The 20,987-nt window shown below is 38.3% G+C and overlaps 1 protein-coding gene and 1 pseudogene across 1 annotated transcript; both read right to left on the bottom strand.

The window, feature by feature from the left end:
- LOC148770537 (secreted RxLR effector protein 161 pseudogene) lies at positions 1-1,722 on the bottom strand (annotated as a pseudogene).
- Positions 1,723-12,081: 10,359 nt separating this feature from the next.
- PLL1 (poltergeist like 1) lies at positions 12,082-19,615 on the bottom strand. The gene is made up of 4 exons (XM_088818745.1): positions 17,249-19,615; positions 14,986-15,099; positions 13,762-14,026; positions 12,082-12,731 (listed from the first exon to the last, which is right to left on the bottom strand). The coding sequence occupies exons 1-4, from the start codon at positions 19,136-19,138 to the stop codon at positions 12,607-12,609; spliced, it is 2,394 nt and encodes a 797-aa protein (XP_088674871.1). The 5' UTR covers positions 19,139-19,615; the 3' UTR covers positions 12,082-12,606.
- Between the last annotated feature and the right edge of the window lie 1,372 nt (positions 19,616-20,987).

Below are 20,987 nucleotides of genomic sequence, written 5' to 3'. Positions count from 1 at the left end.
TATAGTTGAAAAGTTACACGACTCGTAGATTCTTGAACTTTCTAAAGATATTGAATACTTCCAATTTTTATCGCATAAAGTAGATGTTGGGAAACAAGCACGTGTACGCAACGGAAAACAAAAATTTTAAAAGATATAAACGATTTAATTCATATAAACACATGCTCGACTCATATTACGCAATTAATTACGTACCTTAACGCTTCTAGCGAAAATTAAAACTATAGAGAAATAATACAATTTTTTAATTACTGCAATTTTCTCTCTATTCCACATTACATTGGCCTGATGCCTATTTATACATAATAAAGGCGGTGGTTTGGGAGCACTAATTAAATCCACCAACCTAATTAATGTTACAATTAAAATTAGTTAGCCTAATGAAGCTTCTAGTGCAGAGACTTCTGGAGAGTTTTCTAGAACAATGGAGTTCTTGCTAATCTTAACACTCCCCCTCAAGAACTACTCTCCTTTAATGTGGAACTTCGGTTGATTCCTAACTTTTTTCCGAAAATCTTTGAACTTGACGCCATTGACTCCTTTTGTGAATATATTTGCAAGCTGCTCTCCTGTTCTTATGTGTTTGATTTCAATTTCTCCTCGTAGTACCTTCTCACGCAGGAAATGATAGTGTACTTCAATGTGTTTCGTCCTTGCATGAAACACGGGATTCTCCGCAAGACGGATTGCTGACACATTGTCACAGTATATTTGTGCGGACGTGTTATCAGATTGCCCAAGATCTTTCAAAAGTTGATGCAACCATGTACATTCTTGAGCTGCCGTAGCTGCCGTACGATACTCTACCTCGGTGCTTGATAATGAAACTGTGGGTTGTCGTTTGCTGCACCACGAGATTGGTCCAAATCCGATATTAAAGACATAACCTGATGTCGACCGCCGTGTGTCGTGGTCACTAGCATAGTCAGAGTCACAATATCCAATAATCTCACATTTCTCACATTTCTTGTACAGTATCCCGTAGTCAATCGTGCTTTTCACGTACCGCAATATTCTTCTTATAGCTTCCAAGTGAGGTTTTTTTGGGGTCTGCATAAATCGACTCACTTTGCCTACTGCATATGATAAATCTGGTCGGGTTATAGTGAGATAGATGAGGCTGCCGACTATTTGTCTGTACATTGTAGCGTCTTCTAATTATTTTCCTTCGACAGAGCATAATCGCGCATTTACTTCGATAGGAGTAGAAACAGGTTTGCACTCCGTCATCCCGTACTTTCCAAGTAATTCCTTTGCATACTTGTGCTGACATAAGAATATTCCTTCGCCGACTCTTTCTACTTCAAGACCGAGAAAGTGCTTTAATTCTCCGAATGCTTTCATGTGAAAACGTACTGATAAGTTGGCTTGAACTTGATATATTTCCTTCTCGTCGTCTCCTGTTATGATTAGATCATCCACGTACACTAGCACGATTGTTTTCTTTCCATTCTGAGTTCTCACAAATAAACTTGAATCAGCTGGTGCCATGGTGTAGTTGCTCTGGATAAGGAACTCCGCAATTTTTCCATACCATGCTCGTGGCGACTGTTTTAAACCGTAAAGTGCCTTCTTTAATTTGCATACATAATCTGGATCAGTTTTGCTCTCGAAGCCTTGAGGTTGTTCCATGTATATTTATCGATCTAGTTCTCCATGCAAGAATGCATTTTTCTCGTCCATCAGGCACAACTTCCATTGTTTGCTTGCTGTGAGAGCTAGCAAAACGCGTACTGTAGTCATCTTTGCAACTGGGCTGAATGTTTCTTCATAATCGATGCCATACTTTTGCGAAAAACCTCGAGCCACCAACCTTGCTTTACATCGTTCAATCAAGCCATCTGGCTTACTCTTTACTTTGTAGATCCATTTGCATGATATGGGTTGCACGTCTTTTGGTTTAGGTACCAAATCCCATGTTTTATTTTGCTCCAACGCATCCATTTCTTCTTTCATGGCTCTCTTCCACTCGTCACTTGAAGCTGCTTCCTTGTACGACATAGGCTCTTTTATCATGTGCTCCTCTACCATTGCTGCATTGGCATATTTTGGATTTGGTTTTCGTTGCCTCGTAGACCTTCTAAGTTGTACCTCATTTTCACGTGGTTCTTCTCGTGTCTCCTCAAACTGACTCATTTGTTCTTCTTCGTGAGTTTGGTGTACTCCAGTTTTCCATGGTGACTTGTCTTTTTCCGGTTGCATGGCCTCTACATCTGCCTCGGTTGGTGAATGCTCAGTACCTTCATTTTCTTCAATATTCCTTCTCAATTCTTCCTCAATTTCTTTTGAATCCGGTAATGTTTCTTGCTTGGGGCGACCACCATGACGATAACTCATCGAACACCACATTTCGAGAAGTATAGCATCTTCCTGTACTTGGGTCGCAACATCTCCACCCTTTTCTTTCATTATCATATCCCACAAATATACACCGTATTGCTTTCTTATCAAATTTATTGCGTAGATTGTCTGGAACAAAAACATAGCATACGCACCCAAATACGCAAAAATGACTTACCGTGGGCTTAGTGACTTAGTCTTCCATAACTTTTCGTACGGCGAGACAAACCCAAGTGTTGCTTGAGGCAGCCTGTTAATCACGTGGGCAGCAGTCTTCATACATTCTGCCCAGAATCGTGGTGGCACATTCTTCGCATGTAACATGCTCCTACATGTCTCAGCAAGGTGTCTATTCTTCCGCTCTGCTACTCCATTTTGTTGTGGAGTACTCGGACAAGTCAGTTGTCTACGGATCTTATACTCCTTAAGATAGTTTATGAATTCCAAAGATGTGTACTCGCCTCCGTTATCGGTCCGTAGACATTTTATTTTATAATCAAATTCTTTTTCCACATCTTCTTTAAATTTCTTGAACTTGACTAGTGCCTCAGATTTTTCTTTCGTAAAGTGTACCCACACGTACCTAGAAAAATCGTCAATAAATGTGATCATGTACCGAGAGCCACCTATAGATGGTTGTTTCACCGGACCAAATACATCTGAGTGGATTAGCTCGAGAGGATCCTTTGCTCTGAACTTTGACTCCTTGTAAGGTAGTTGGTGTGCTTTCCCATATTTGGCAGCCTGCACAAATTGTAGTCTCTCGAACATCTAATTGAGGAAGCCCATTTAGCAAAGATTTCGTAATCATGACATTCAACTTGAGATAGTTAACATGCCCTAATCGCACATGCCATAGATCCGCTGTTTTATGGCTTCGAGCTTTATCAACATAGGCTTCTTGAGCTGACATCACATAGACGGATTCTACTTTTCGTCCTTCTATAAGAGGTGTACCAGTTACCTTGATCTTTGAATATAACTTCACGTCATTGGGCCCAAATAATACATAATTTCCCGACGCCGTTAGTTGTGACACTGATAGTAAATTCTTTGTCATACCTGGTACATGATATACATTTTGCAAGTGTACTTGGCTCGAGCTATGGCGAGGTGTAACCACTGTTCTACCAACATGGGTAATTGGTAGCTTGGAATTATCGGCCGTGACTACGACTCTTCCTCTTTTATATTTAGACATGCTCCGTAGTTTTTTGTTATCTCCAGTCATGTGATTCGAACATCCGGAATCTACAATCCAATCATCATCATAATTGACCTTTTTCAGGTTTACCATGACGAGTGCAGGTTCTTCTTCTATGCAGGAAAGTGCCATTGCCTCAACTGGTTCTACGTATAATGCTTCAACAGCAAACGATGCTTGAAAATCCCATTCTTCTTTGCTCTCATTTTGAGAGCATAAAGAGGTCGTTATATTTCCTTCCTTCCGTTTATATCGCCAATCTCGTGCATAGTGATTATTCCTCCCACAGTTGTAACATTGATTATTTTTGCGACGTAATATCTTTTCTTTTGATTCAGTTTGGCTCTGTAGTCCTCCCCCTTGCTGTGGACTTCTTTCTTGTGGTCTTCTATCCCACCTTCCCAGGTTTTCATTAGATCCATCATTGTTATATCTAGCACTTCGCTGCTCTTTTTGGCTATATCTTCTTCCACTTAAGAGAGCCTTCTCTTCGTCATTGATCGAGGTTTTAGACATTTGTTTATCTAAGGCCTCTTGATTCGCCAATATATTCTCCAACTCATTTAATGTTGGTTCTTGAGCCCATCCGCGAGTTGCCAAGGAATTCGGGCCGTAAACCATGAATAATAATTCTTCTTATCCTCGTCTCAATAATTGAATTTTGAGGATCTAGCTTCGAAATTTCTGAGCATAAAGATTTTACTTTGGTAAAGTACTCACTTACCGACGAGTCACGTTGCGAGATCGACAACAACTCGTTCTCGAGTTGTTGTAGCTTGGCGTCATTTGTTCGAGCAAATATACCAGAGAGAGTATCCCATGCTTCCTTTGGTGTTTTTGCATCTTTGATGCGGTGCTGTAGGTCGTCATCCATGGCAACTGAGAGAGCATACATTGCTTTTCCGGCTCGAATCTTCCATTTCTTTAGTTCTTCTTCTTCGGTTGGTGGTTGAGTCTCGCCTCCTCCAACAATACTCCAGAGATCTTGTCCAATTCCACATTATTTTAATTACTGCAATTAATACATTTTTTTAATTACATTTTTTTCAATTACTGCAATTTTCTCTCTATTCCACATTATATTGGTATGATGCCTATTTATACATAATAAAGGCGGTGGTTTGGGAGCACTAATTAAATCCACCAACCTAATTAATGTTATAATTAAAATTAGTTAGCCTAGTGAAGCTTCTAGTGCAGAGACTTCTGGAGAGTTTTCTAGAACAATGGAGTTCTTGCTAATCTTAACATGCGTATAATTAATTCGATAATAAATCACATAGCATGCTCGCAGTAAATCACGAATTCATACAAACAATCACGTATAGCAATTCACAAAAACTCCTACTGCGAATATTAACATATAATTTAATGTAATTAAATTAAAATCTTAATAAAAAAACGGATCCAAAAATTACCTCTTAAAGCGTGAGGCAAATTCTCGGATTGAAGCAAACTGCCACGGAAACGAATCCGTGCAGTCGGGGGGAGCAACGACGGTGCAGCGGCGACGGACACGCTCAATGACATCGGCGCGTGAGATCCACGCGCGGTCTTTGGGCGGCGCGTGCGGCAGTGCTTCGGCGATGGCTTCTCGGCAATTCGACTCCTTGGTCTTCCTCCTCTCGGATTTCACCTCGTATACTGAGATCTACTAAATATGTGGTACTAGACACACAAAAGTCAGAATAGACGGAAGAAAAAGATAAAAGGAAAGAAGCTACCAATAGCAATCGGCGCGTAAGGCCGATTCCGGCGACGGCGGCGACGGCAGAGGAGGAGAGTGGCCGAGGGTTGTGAGATTGAACGGCTAGGGTTTTGATTGTGTCTTGTGTTTTGTGCAAGACCTATAAATCATCTATTTATAGTGTCTTGTATAAAAGCTCTAACGGGCTTAAGTTGGACCGGGCCCAACAGCTTAAGTTCGTTAGTCTTTACTCGCTCGTTTCTCACAACTCAATGATCGGAAAATTATAACGATTACATTTTCGGAAAAGGATTTTGTTATGCATCTGCTACGAATTTGCCCCATGGCATATACGGGCGTTACAAAAACTTTGTTCCGTAAATGGCCGTAGTAAATATTTTTTCTATGGTAAATCCTAGCATTTACTACGACTCCAATAATGTCCCCTAGTAAAGATACATTTTGTTACGGCTTTGTACCATAGAAAGAAAAAAATTATAGTAAAAAACCATTTTTCTACTAGTGATAGTTGTTGTAACTTTGTATTTGATAACTGACTTTTGGTAAATAACATAACCGTTGTATTTTTAAAGCTACCATCAATGGAGTTTTAATGTATAGAAATTAACATGGTATCAGAGCGAATTCAATTTCTCTTCCGCAAATTAGTTTTCATTGACTGATTCTCTTTCGTTATTCCTTTTTTATTTATATTTTTCGACTCAATTTCATGGCGATGCGATCGCGAATCGATGACATTTCCATCTTTTACTATCTTCACCCCTCTGATGATCCTGGCCTTGTTCTCATCTCATCGATGCTCAAGGAAGACAATTACGCCGCCTAGGATCATGCAAAGATGATTTCGTTGACGGTCAAAAATAAATTGGCTTTCATCGTTATTTCTTGGATTCTAAATGCAATATCTCCTGAAATTCAAGGTAGTGGGATGTACATCGAATCCGTTTAAGATATTTGGAATGATTTGAAAACTAGATTTGCACAAACTAACGGTCCGCGAATTTTTCAATTACGACATGAATTAGCTAATCTGACTCAAGATCAGCCAAATCAGTATTCTAAGAAGTCTCAGAACAATCAATACTACGCTTCCACTTCTCATAGGAAAAGATAAAAGTCTAATGTACTCATTATCATAAATCTGGGCATGATGTGTATAAGTTTTACAGGCTCCATGGTTATCCACCAGGCTATCAAGATCGACATAAACCATTTATTTATCAATCAGACTCAAACAACATTTGCAGTAAATCAAGTATATGATGTGCCACTTTCAGACACTCCCCTTGATCAGCCGGTTTCATGACGTATTCTTCAACCTATTCCTACTTCTGACAAATTTTTAAGCTCAATGACTGCTTCTCATTGTTCATCAATTTTCATGTGTGATATGAACCAGCCAGTACGCAAGCTAGTGTCGAGTTAGATGAAGGAGTTAATGTTTGAAACGAGTTGCATGTGCCAAGAGCACCGATTACACAAGCTCGAGCCAAGCGGGTTGAAGCAGCTATGCTTAACTTAGTAAAATACGAGCTCTTAAAGGAATAATTAATGAAGCCTAGTTTGATCCTAGATGAACTTAATTGGAGTGGAATTACCGGTGCACATCGTGAAGCAAACCGAGCTCAAAGACTTGAGCCCGTTTAGTCATCCAACCGAGAAGACGTACTTGGAGAAGAAGGATTATTAATTTTCGTACTTAATTTTGAGACAGTTTGATACGAACCACGCCAACTATGCGACGAGACCCGATATCGATACTTCGGATATCAACTCCTAGACCCTCCAAAGAAGGAATCAAAGGGTGGAACCGCGACCCGTTGTCTATAAAGAGACAAGAACATTGGTATGCGAAGACGCCACAATCGATTGCGAAAGATCGATTGATAAGTCGGGGTGAACAAACCGAATCCACCGAAATGTTTGAACAGTTCTTAAAGAACCAAAGAGAATAAACTCCATTTAATCATCAAAATTCGTCCATTAAAATAAGCTAAATTGGCAGCATATTTATAAGACCTAAAAAGACTCATTTTTCACAAGGAAAATGACTCTTACCTATACTATAATAAGGAAACTAATAAATAAGAAAATCCTAGCCATAAATAACTCTAAAATAATGGAAATATATTAAATCCTAATATAAAAACGTAATATAATAAAATACAAACTTCAAACATCAAGTCGACCACACGAACACTCTTCATAACTCGAGTAGACACTTGGTTGTGCACGTGTGTTAACTTCAAGCTTGATTTCTGACCTCTTCCACACCCAATCGCTCTCGGATCGAAACATCAAAGTTTTAGATCTTTAAGTTGGCTTTCCGTAGCAATTCGAATCACCTTAATTGGACTTCCGATGAGTAGTGTACTCTGCCAGAATTATACGGGACTTTTGGGATGCATGAAATTCGACTTGTCCAACGAATTTCCCTCTTCCTTGTCTTCCAATTCTTCGTGTTGGATTTAGTTAGGATCATATCATACTCCCTCTCTTCAAAAGAATTCGTCCTCGAATTCGATTCCTTGGAATGAGCGTGTAGTATTGAAAGCGAATCCATGAGGCAGAAAGTTCTTCGCTGTATTTGGAACTTTTTTTTTCTTTTTACGAACAATTAATAATGAAATTCCCCATCCAATAAACAAGATTAGTTTTTTCTTGTTAGCACTCCGACCTAACGTTTATATAGAAACGCAAACCGAAAGTATGGAACAACCAACTTGACCCAATGGCTATATAGAACCACGAACCAAAGTTATAATGTTGACGCCACAAGAAAGAAACTTAATAGAGTTCACGAGATTAACGAATAACAAAACTCACTCGTTCTTCCTTTTTTTTTCTTTTTTTTTCGATTATGTTTTTTTTTTTACTCTAGACAAAAAACTTAGACTCTAAGAAACTTCAAACAAAAAATAAATTTCGATTTTGTTTTTCTTTCTTATTGGTTTATGGACTCTAAATAGACAAAACGAAAGACTAGAAGACTCAACAACAATAGACACGAAACGAGAAAAAAAAACAAAACGAAGACACGAAAACAAAGACTGACTCAAAAATAAAGATAAAGGATAGGCGAAACCTTCTAAGGGAGATGGCTCTGATACCAAATGATACGAACCACGCCAACCATGTGACGAGACTCGATATCGATACTTCGGATATCAACTCCTGGACCGTCCAGAGAAGGAATCAAAGGGTGGAACCGCGACCCGTTGTCTATAAAGAGACAAGAACCTTGGTATGCGAAGACGCCACAATCGATTGCGAAAGATCGATTGATAAGTCGGTTGAACAAACGGAATCCACCGAAATGTTCGAACAGTTCTTAAAGAACCAAAGAGAATAAACTCCATTTAATCATCAAAATTCGTCCATTAAAATAAGCCAAATTGGCAGCCTATTTATAAGACCTAAAAAGTCTCATTTTTCACAAGGAAAATGACTCTTACCTATACTATAATAAGGAAACTAATAAATAAGAAAATCCTAGCCATAAATAACTCTAAAATAATGGAAATATATTAAATCCTAATATAAAAACGTAATATAATAAAATACAAACTCCAAACATCAAGTCGACCACACGAACACTCTTCATCACTCGAGTAGACATTTGGTTGTGCACGTGTGTTAACTTCAAGCTTGATTTCTGACCTCTTCCACACCCAATCGCTCTCGGATCGAAACATCAAAGTTTTAGATCTTTAAGTTGGCTTTCCGTAGCAATTCGAATCACCTTAATTGGACTTCCGATGAGTAGTGTACACTGCCAGAATTATACGGGACTTTTGGGATGCATGAAATTCGACTTGTCCAACGAATTTCCCTCTTCCTTGTCTTCCAATTCTTCGTGTTTGATTTAGTTAGGATCATATCACATTTTATTTATTGCAATTTAGAGTCAGATTTGGACTCAATTTGGTTTATTTGGTTATGAGCTTAATATAGATAAGTTAGGAGTTATTTTCCTTGTTAGATTAGGTCTCTTGAGACTTATAAATAGGTTGTTTTAGGGTCATTACTTTTTGGACGTTTTTTTAAGCATTATTTTGAGAGATTAAATTCTCCTTCGTTGTTCTTCAACAACTCCTCGAGATATTTTGCGAGTGGATTCTTATGAATTATTCTTAGCAATATAGTATTGGTTTCTAATTCTTTATAATCACGGGATAAATACTTTCATCTTGATAATATTAGTTTCTAGCTCTCTATAGCTACGGGTCAATATTCCGAATTCCGCCAATCGAATCCTTTGTGTTTCGGATCCGGGGTTCGTATCAGTTGGTAACCAGAGCCAAATTCAAAAAAAAAAAGGTTTCACCTATCCTTTTTTTCGTGTCTTTCTTTTGTATTCGTTCTTGGATTTGTTCATGTTTTTTCTTGTTGTGTCTTCAAGTCTATCTCATCTTTTCTTGAATTGTGTTGTCCAGAGTCTTCGTCAAAAAAAAAAAAAAGTATCCGAAACATCTTAGAAAAAATGGATACAACAAGAAAATATAAATAAATTAATTAATTAATTAATTAATAAATAAATATATAAATAAATAAATAAGAAAAAAGAAGAAGAAGCAAAATTTGAAATTCAGCCAAAGAAAATTCCTTGTGAGGAGGTTTAACAGTTTTGGGCAACACAAGTCAAGTTTTTATAGACTTGGGCAACTCTTGAATATCTTGTTTCTTTGTCTACCTTTCTCCTAATTGAATTTCACGTTGTTTCTTTGTTTCCCATCCACTTTGTTTCCTTTTACCCTTAAATTCAAAATTCCTTTTATTAGCCTCCAAATAATTTCTGAATTAATAAAATACTAATTAACATTGAATAACGAAACGAAAATCCACTTAATATTTTCTCGATTAGTTTCTTTAGAACTTTGAAGGGAATTTACAAGTGGAAAAGGGGCAAGTGAGTGTGAGATCAAAAGAGGGTAAAAGTCGAATTATGTGAAACACGAGTGAAATTGAGCGAAGACCATATCGAGTGGTACACATGAGGGAGTGGTGAGGAAAAGTTCGAACACCATGTCAAGGAAGGGTAGTGGTGATGAAAGGGACGGAGCAACGGAGCAACACTTCCAACGCCTGCATATAACCCTTCAAAGGATGCAAAATCAAATCGATGAGTTGAGTAGGGTAAGACCTGCACTGGCGCCACAAATGCAGCAATCTATTCGTAAACCCGTTGTATGCCAACGTGACGAATTGGAGTTTGATGAAGAAGTCTTCGAAGAAGAATCTGAAGCAGAGTCTAATACTTTTAGACGATAGCGTAGAGGACGAGGGAATATAGATGACAGACCGAGGCGAGGTAATTGGGACGAGAAAAATATGAAGTTGATCGAAACCTCAGCTTGTTCAAATTGAGTATACCATCTTTCCAAGGGAAGAGTGATCCCGAGGCATACATAGAATGAGAAAGAAAGGTTGAGCTCATTTTCGATTGCCACAATTATTCTGAGGAAAAGAAGGTGAAGCTTGCAGCTGTAGCGTTCACCGAATATACTATCATTTGGTGGGATCAATTGGTAGTGACTAGACGCAGAACTGGCGAACCACCAATTGTTGATGAGTCTATGAATTGAAGGAACTTATGAGACGAAGGTTGGTGCCCTCACATTATTATAGAAACTTACATCTGAAATTGCAAAGTTTGAAGCAAGGTACTAAATCAGTCGAGGAGACAGACTTGGGCCTTTTAGTTTATTGTTGGGCTGGTTCCAAAGGAACTGGCCCAAATTTTCTAGCTCTAATTGTGTTGGTGATATGGTGATTGCAGATCCCCAATCCAATAAATAGCACAATTGAAAACAAAAATTCAATCATGTTTCAAAGTAGAATATCTTGACTGGATGAAGTAGTTTCGGGTATAGAAGTGGCAAGAAACACTTTTGGTATTGTCATTTCTCGAACACAATACGTGATCAAATTACTCGAGGACACGTGCCATTTAAATTGCAAACCAGCTATGGATCCTAAACTGCAACAGAATAATATTCTTTTTGATCCCACAAATCAACTCTAACAAAATTCTAATGAATTTTCTGTGTATCTGGATTATTAGGTCTTTTGAGTTTAATAACTCTTTCTTTTTTATTCTTCAAATCAACTCTAACAAAATTTCAATAATATATTTATTTTTTAAAGAAAAAATAATATTATTTGTCACATATTGGCCAATCCAACGAGATGTTGTCCGGATGCGAGATCAAGGGAAAGGTCTAATCTATTCATAAAGCTAGCAACGGCGGCATGAGCTTCACCGTCCTCCACTCTTTGTTTGCCCGTAAACCGAGAAACCTTCCACCGAATGCACACTCGATGATTGTCACTAGCCACCATCAAGGTTACATGCATAGTAGTATAATCCTTTTGTGAACGAGGCATCAACATTTATTTTTAACATCCAGCCCGAGGCGGCTACGTACCCTCTCTGTTGATAGTTGGCTTGTTGGGTAGCTTGGCTTGATGGTACGCAACCAAGTAAGATGTGCTCCAGCTCGCTAAATCGATGTCAGCTGATGAGTGGTTAATTTTTACAGCTTCCGGAAAAGCTAATTGAATTGGTCTCGCACTGAAAATCCAAAACGGCTTGCTGTCAACTAACCACTTATCAGCTCATATCGATGTACTAGTTCCGTTACCAATTCTCACACGGAATTAACTGCAAAAACCTTCTGTTTGCACTTTTCTTGCTGCAGATTCTTGTATCTATCTACTTCACACAATTATTCGTAAAATGTAATTATTATATCTAATCTGAGACACTACATATATATGCATACATTCGTGTGAAATGTTTCATAAAGAATGTAGACATGCATGCAGCTTCAAGATTTAAATACTTTTTTTTTCTAAAGGACATTGGAAATCCAGAATTACAAATTTCACCTCCAAATAATGGAGGTGTTAAAGCTCAAAAAACTACTAACCTCCCTCCCCCCTTCACTCCCTAACCCCCAATGAAGAACAAACGAATGACAAGGCTCTCCCCATCTTCGGAAAAAAGAAGAAAAAAAAAACAAATAGGTCCATTTTTCCTGCCTAAAACAAGTTTACAACAGCAACTACAAAAATTTCCTATTTCCGGAAACATTTTCATTTCCCTTACCATTTTGCAAGCATTGATCATGAGCAGAGTTTTTGTAACAACTTGTTGCCAATCATCATGTATGATTGGTTTCCTTTCGCGTATGGCATATAGATGTGAATAATCCTCTCTCTCTATATATTGAAAGTCGGTCGTCCAACAAATATCTAACTGCTTGCAAATCACATCAGGTGATAGAAACCACTGCTCCAGCTTTGTGCAGAGTGAATAAAAAAGAAGGCATAACTTTAGTTGTGCAAATGCTCAAAGGTACTTCCCTGAGGACTTCCAGATTCTTCCTTCAAGAGATACCACCATTACAGTAACATCATCATGGTACTTTCGTCGGTCTCCTTGTGGAATGTCCAGAAGCTCATGAAAATCCATTCCTGCAAATCCAACTGTTAGTTCTCACAACCCAGCAAACATTAAAAAAAAAAAAAAAAAAAAAAAAGAAAGAACTATGTCAAATACATTGATTAACAAGATAACAGTAAAACCAATAAGACAGGTTCGATATTTCCGCTGCTAACAGTTTTCTGGTTTGAAAAAAGATGCTCGTAACCAAAATATTTCACATGAGAATATTCTGGGTTCTCTTGGCAATTATACACATAATGCACCTACGTCGCATCCTTTATTTCAATGAATTTATTTTTATTTACAAGAAAATTATTTCTCATATCATTGCCAAGAGAAGCAACGGAAATGCTCACACCGATAACTTATCATATGAGAAAATTAGCAATCTTGTGGCTGAGGGGTACCACTTCCGTTCTAGCAGCGGGAAGTTTTGGGTTCAATTGCAGGAATGTGTTGGGCATTTGTGTTGTAACGTTATCTATAAGGCCAATTTTTTTTATTAAAAAATAAATAATCAGATGAGAAAGTGGTTTGCCTCTTAACCTGTCTTTTTCAGTTTCTATCTGAGCATTGGACACAACAACTCCCTGAGATCTCTGCCTCCCATGACATTACTCATTTGGGCTACGTATTTAGAGAAAATAATTTGAGAAAGAAGCAATGCTTGTTTTTATTTCGAGTTGTAAATCGAGAGGTAAAATACACACAAGTTTTGATGAAATCCAGATCTCAATTCCAAAACTGAAATGAACTGCTTAACAAACACCCTTTGCTTGCCATGGGAGCCCAAGAGAATTTGGCAAACATACCAGAGATAGCCTTAGAAACCGTACTAGGTTACATGCATTGTACTGAGAAGAGAAGAACAAATAATGAACTCAAATAACTCAAAAGACACGTGGGACATGTAAAACAAATACCCACTTCAAGCACCTGTGACACTGCTAATAAGGACGCACAACCAGGTATTATATGCACATAGTATTAATTACCAAGTCCAGTTAAAGTAGGTTTCGCTAATCATCTTTCATACATTTTTAAGGTGAAAAAAGTTACCAGCTTTTCTGGCAGCACGGAAAAGAAGCTCCTCTATGAGGTGCTGAGCAGGGTCTCCATCAGGGAACCTCTCCATGAAATTCTGCACATGGGAAACCACTTCTTGATTGCTAAAATACTGATACAATCCATCAGATGAAAGCACCAAAAACTGATCTCCCGGTGACAGTTTGTGGTGACGAAGAGAAGGTGAACACGATAGGTACGGTGCAGTACCAATGTAATCGTTTCGAAACATTTCTAACAATACATCATTCCACTTATGCTGCATCAACAAGTAATACAAATATTAGCTACACTGGCAACACCCAAATAAAAAAAATGAAGGAGAAATTAGCAAAGTACATTGCAGACATTAAAACAGTATACAGTCCAATTGAGTAAGCAAATTAACATAACAGAAGCTACAAAACCGAAGTAGTAACCGTGAGGAAGAACTGAATAGACGCCAAGTGAAATTTAAGATGAACAGGAATAGAAAACACAGTATGCCGTCCAAATGTCTTTGGGCTATGTTTGAATGATGCTCTAATCAAGAGAGAGTGATTTTTCGGGCTGATTTAATGAACCAATTTTTACTAGAACCAAAACATGCTCGATCCTCCAGTTCAACTGCAGCAGACCATGTTAAAGAAATATGATGACAATCTTTGCAAGAAGAGTTCAACTATAATAATAGAATACAAGAGTCTGAAACGCCACCATATTTGTTTTACTCCATAAGAGTTTTCATTGTCTGAAATGATAACCCGTTTTATAAACAACTCCCCAGAACAACTCTATTCTTCCCCCCATAGGAGTATACCAACATGACTATACATTATCCAGACTACTACGTTATTACAATTATATATCATCTTTCCTTTTGCCTTTGGAAATACTATTTTCCTCCGTTTCCACACTTAAATACACCAACCCAAAACAAGCTCCATCAGAGCATCTTCCCCCAAGAACATATTCCCCAAAAAAAAAAATCCGAGCATTGTACAAGAAAGTAGAAGATAAAGCTACCTGAGAATTATTCTTGCCTAAAACTCAAAGCCCATATATATGAATGCATGAGGATAATTTTACAGGTGACTAAACCTCTTTACTAGAATCAAATTATCATACATAAAATGAATCTTAGTCGATAAAAACTTTAACACAAACAGAAAGCAAAGGGATAAAGATGCCTTCCCATACATAAAACAGAGGTATACGTCATTAATGATACGGACATACCTGTTTGAGGAATCCAGCTCCAAATGCGCGGGTAACTTTGAGACGGCCTTTAACTCTGTCATTCACTATACAATTTCTGTCATCTGGGTGCTCATTCTTGATTCGAATAACTTCCTGAAAATGATTAAGATAAGAAGTGAATGAATAAGCAAAATAACGGAAGGTTTATTAAGCAAGTTAACATCACTGCTAAAAACACATCCAAAACAAATGCTACAAAAAGAAGGCATAGAGAGGAAAGACAAAGCAAAATATACAATGGGTAAAAGCTCTAGCATATTCATGATGATTTTAAAAGCCAGAATTTATTTTGTAGCAGTACTTTTAGATGTTGAATTGAAGGGCTCAGAAGGCATCCTTATATACTTCCTAATCCTTATTTTTCAATATATGTCCTTCCTAATCCAAACTACTACAAGTTTCAATTGATACATGATCATCTATAAACTCTCATCCCAATGATCCGTAATACATGAGATTAGAATAAGGCACATCTAACAAAATATTCTCTGAAAGAAATGTTATTTCCAACAAATCCAATTACATCACACTTCAATCTATGGGTCAGTTTTTATGTGCTATTCGATAATAATATCAGTATACTCTTATGAGGAATTATAAACTGGAACAGAGCCAATACGTACATGACCAGTATATACTGCAGTTTAATACTTTATTGCTAATGCTCTACAGATATGTAGTACCGTCAAATTTCATATCTGATTTCTGAAGCACCTCATAATTCATTGCTACAATATATACTCACAGAAGTTAATTTGTATCCCTACACTCAGTTGACAGAATCCATTTAGTTCATCGTCTTCTATTTTGCATACTGATAATTTTGAACTAATATCAGATATCTTAAGTCTACTGCAGCCTTTTTCCATGATTGGTTCGCTGAACAATGACTCAAAAGTGTACAAACATTTCTTTCAAAAAAGTACACAGCTCTGAGAGCATTCTCGTACAAGTGAAAGAATTAGATCTCAGTTAAAAAATGGTGCATGCATAATTTCAAGGGCATTTGTAGATGGGTAAGGCTGCCAAATAAAACTTGAAGTAATCTAGCTTAAAACAAACACTGAAAACCAATACATCTTCTGGAACCGTAAAAATTAATTACTGCAAACGGAAAATATTCAGAGTACAATCACTTCAACAAAGACAAGGACCAGAGAATAGTACACAACAAATCATCTTTAAGAAGTTTCTTCTGAGTTGAAAAAACTCTAAAATGGTTAAATTAATCAATTTTCAAATCTATTACTCTTTTCATCAGCTCATAATCATCTTAATCTACTCAAAGCATTGCCATGATCCTTGAAAACTTCATTCCGAACTCTTTTATGTATCTCAAGTCAAAGCAAGAACTGTAAACATGGAGGTAAGTTTACAATGGGAATATTTATGTCAAAGTTTTCTATAACTTAAAGCATATATAATTATCAACATAAAGGGCCCCAGGAATAACACAAAAATATAGAACAGTGATGGTGAAGCATTCTATGAAGGGTACTGAAAATAATTCTACGACAAAATTCAAGCCATACATGGCTCTAAGCTTTCAACAACGTACAACATGGACGGATGTGTACCACAGGTATAGTCTTCCTTGTTTCATGATTGCTACATCCAAGAACATACAAGCATAGACAAACTAAACTTTAAAGAGCATGCCAAAATGCAATGGAGATAAAAGAATAAAATAGAGTGGCATACTAAATTAATATATACAAGGTCAATGAACTAGTCAAATTTAACAAAGAGAAACAAAAAGTGAAGTGGGGAAGTACTTCTCACTTTAAAACTTCATCAAACTTTCAGATTCCCATTTGGATTCTATATAATGTTTGGAGAAACATACCAAAACGAGTAAATGGCAAATAGTGTATATGATCAAATTAGAAGCTAAGCATCTATCCAAGACACGCATTCTTTTGCTAAGTCAAACAATTAGCTTATATTAAAAGAAAGGACACATTCTCCTGCGATAAGGACTTGCCGCATAAAAAATAGTGAAGAAAATCCAGAGGAGAGAGATCCCTATGTTCTCTCGGTTTACTGAAGATATCTTATTCATGTTAAGTGAAAGCCACAAACATGAATTCAACCCATCCCTACTCAAGATAGTTAGTTAATAACAGAAAGGTGACATATTATTCCCATGTTCATAGACTTAAAGCCAACTATAGATATTAGATCACGAAAAGTTCCTCAATTTTCTATGCACAAAAGATGAACACAGAACCGCAAAATTTACCTCTTCTATGCTTGTGCTATGGTCAGTGGACAACTGCAATGCAGTCAAACTCATAAATCGATGAGCATGAGCTTCATTCACTGCTTTACTCTCCCTCTCACTAACACCAGCTGACTCTTCAACTATGCCCTCATCATTCCCAGCACCTTGTGATTCTGCACCACATATTCCTTCTTCGGGCTCGTACTGTGCCACAATGGCTCGGCTGTCTCCAACATTCATGACGTATACATCTTCATCCCTCATCAATGCAACCAACAAGCAAGAACCCATCAACGCAAGCTCTGGGTATCGATCAAGAACTCTGTCGGTCATATCCAAGTATGCTTGTTCAGTCACTTCAAGCGCTCTAGACATGGCACTTAAAACCAACTCGTGATCAACTGACCCTACCTTTCGCCTCCTACCAGTTGTACTAATTATCTCCCTCTCAATCTCACCACCATCTGGTTCATTACTCTCCATCATTTCCTCTGCTGCTTTTTGTTTCCCCTCCAACCAAAATCTCCAAGGGAATAACCTTTTACCCTCCTTATCCTTATCCTTATGCCTATTCAACAATCCGTGTTTCAGCTTCGACAACAATAAAGACCTCCTACTCACGGCTGAACCAGCATTGTTCACGCTCAATGCATCATCAACCGAGAATGCAAATCTTTCTGAGCCTGATAGATCAAGCCCATCTTCTGTTTCATCCTCCACTAAGAATTCCCATAATCTCCTTCTCCTAATCTCGATTTGTTCCCCTCCAAACACCACCTTTTTAACTACCTGTGATTTCGCTTCACCTTCTTTCATATCTCTAAACTCTTGGTGATTGTCTGTATTAACATCCGACGGATACAAATTCGCCACAGCATCTGCGTTTTCTGAAGCTGCAGCTACATCCTCTGTGTCCCAAAACAAACCCTCTAATTCATTATACATGGCTTTGTACAAATGACTCATCAAAAATTCAGGTGCATCAGGTCCATTGAATCCATCGTAAATTCCGACAAACAACCAGCCTAACTCCTCCGATACAACCACATGCACCCGATCCTCACCCGCCTTCCCTAAGGCCCACTGCACATTGCTCTCACAATCTTCCCTAAGCCCTTCTACCGCCTCTCTGCAGCCATCATCTCCATGAGGGACATCCTTCCGTCCTCCACCGCTAATGAAGTTCCGCACAGGAACCACCGAGAAGTTCCGGTACAATGCTTTTCGTATTGACGATATGCTCTTCTTCTTCCTCTTCTTTACATAAAGTCCCCCAAGCGGCGCAGAAAACGGCACTCCCCCATTGTTTTCGCCGGAGGCAGCACCACCATCCAGCGGCCCGGAGAGGGCCCCGCGCTCGATAGGGCCAGACATGAAGAAGGCCCTCTCTAGCGGGGCTGAGGGCGGCTCGCTGCCACGTGGCACCCGCTGCAAGGGCAAGGCGCTAAATGAGGAAGTGCTCTCAAATCCATCAAGCATAACATTAGTACCACCACCACCACCGCCGCCGCCGCCGCCCCTGGGTAGAAAACCCTTGCTGCTGCAAATAGCGGTATTGCTGCAATGATTGGGCGGCGCATCGGGGGCATCGGTGCAAATATCGTCAAGTTGGAGGACGGTTATGGGAGTGGAAGAGTTGGCACTAACGGAGGCGCCGGAAATAGCGCGGAAACCGGTCTCCGGTTTGGAGGGCTTGGGATCGTCGAAGCGGAGTGAATGAGAAGGAGAGAGAAAGCGATCGGAGTGAGTGGGAGAGATGAATCGAGCGGAGGAGCGGACGTAGCAGAAGGAGTGGCCGAGGGTTTCGTCCAGCGGTACGTTCGAAGTGAAAATCACGTCCGGCTCAGACCGGTTCGGACCGCCGGCCGGATTGAAACAGGGAAACACATGCGAAAACCCCGCCCCCATCACATCCGCCGATTCATCCCCAACCCCCAACCCCCAAACCCCAAAGCAACAAAACAATAAAACCCCAAATCCAAAACCAAAAATCAATAAATTCAAAAAAAAAAAAAAAAAAAAAAAATTGAGCTAAGAACACCGAAGCAGAGAAGTTCAACCACTGATTCAGCTTCTGTTGAACCACCGTGCTGAATGTGTGTAGTGTGTGTGTGTGTTTTGAGAGTATGGATGAATTAAAAAAAAAGAAAAAGAAAATGGGAAATGGGGCAGGAGAAAGAAGGTAGAAGTAGAAGTTGGAGTAGTCGTAGTTGTAGTAGGTGTTTTCTTTCGTTTATCGAGAGAGGGAGAGAGGAGAGAGAGAGAGAGTCAGAGAGCTGAGACTACAGTTTTTTACTTTCTAGAGAGAGAGTAGAGAGAGAGAGAGGCAGTGGGTTCTAATCCTATGTTTTTCTTCCTGCAACAAAACTTTTTAACTTTAAAATTAAACTTATTTATTCTAAATTTCAAACTTAGGGTCAAAGTGTTTGTTGCTGTATACTTAAAAAAAAAGGCAATTATTGAATGGTGTAATAAAAAAATAATAAAAATATGAAGGGTAAAATGGTCCGAAAAGTACAACGAGTGTATGGGGGTAGTGAGAAGTAGGAGAGTGAGGTGAGAGAAAGAGAGGAGGGAGAGGCATTTGAAAATATATTAGTTGTTGGAGGGTGCTGACCTAGCAAAAACGCTTTCAGTGAATTCAAAAAAATGGAGGGATGGGGCCCACGTAAAGAAAAAGAGCCAGGTGGTGGTGCTGGGTTTTTCAGTTTATAAATATAAGTGTAAATTACAAACACCCCTTTAGGTATGGTCAATTTACAAAAAAATCCCTATTGTTTGGATAATTACATCTACCCCCTCAATTATGATTTTTTCTTACACCTCCACCCTTATGGTGTCAAATTCAACATAATTATCTAGATTTCGTGGAATGTGCTCTAGTTTGTACTCGTTTTGTATAAAAATACAGTTTCTGATGCACAACAATCTGATATATACAAGTCAAAAAACACATATTATGACCATCTTGCTTCAAAATGTAGAGTTTGAATGGGACAAAACGGGTACAAAAGTGATAATATTTCATATAATCTCGAAGATTTCACTAAATTTGATGAGTTGAGGGGTGGTTGTAATTATCCAAACAAGAGGGGAGTTTTCGTAATTTGACCATACCTCAAGGGTGGTTGTAATTTACCCTAAATATAAATAACAATTTAAATGGACGGTTTTAGACATGGGAAAGTTTGGAAATGACAAATGAGGACCCCTTTGTCTTGTGCCTCCTTTTGTGCTTTTGTACTGTAGCGCGTAGGGTCAACGTGGAGAAGTCAGGCAGGCAGGATGACTAGCATTATTTGTCTCTTATTTTATTTTATATTTTATTTTATATTTTATTTTGTCCTTTTTCTTGAGGTATGGGTCTTGACTCTTTTGTCTAAGCACCAAAAGGTCCAAGAACAACTATGCTGCTGCTCTTACGTCTTTGGTCAGCTCTTCTTTCTATATTTTAAACTTAATATTATTAATATTATATGTTAACTTATGAATCTTGATTTTATACATTTAAATTAAATATGGAGCAACCAATAAATACCAACTTTCCACCATTTTACAACTCGCAAAGTCGGTTGTCGGTCGTTATCCAGTCTCATACAAGTCGGAACGTAATTATATTGTATATTGATATAGACACCGATTAATAGTCGGGTGGCTCCATTGTCCATGGAATTTATGTGCCCAAATTGGCATCTTCTTCCTTATCATAAAAGTATGTAATATACTTTATTTGACACACTTTCGATTCTACTCTATA

Source organism: Erythranthe guttata, chromosome 5 (genome assembly GCF_056151865.1).
Source record: "Erythranthe guttata isolate IM_541 chromosome 5, IM_541, whole genome shotgun sequence".
NCBI classification, from domain to species: Eukaryota; Viridiplantae; Streptophyta; class Magnoliopsida; order Lamiales; family Phrymaceae; genus Erythranthe; species Erythranthe guttata.
Note: the sequence above shows the minus strand (reverse complement) of the source record. Positions and strands in the feature narration are given on the sequence as shown.

Bases quoted from the DNA above. Each gene is read 5' to 3' on its own strand.
- PLL1 (XM_088818745.1), bottom strand. From the start codon at position 19,138: ATGGGGGCGGGGTTTTCGCATGTGTTTCCCTGTTTCAATCCGGCCGGC. The intron at 15,100-17,248 runs GTAAATTTTGCG...AATCATTTTCAG, and splicing joins ATAGCACAAGCATAGAAGAG to GAAGTTATTCGAATCAAGAA. The intron at 12,732-13,761 runs GTAACTTTTTTC...TTGGATTTGCAG, and splicing joins CCGTGCTGCCAGAAAAGCTG to GAATGGATTTTCATGAGCTT.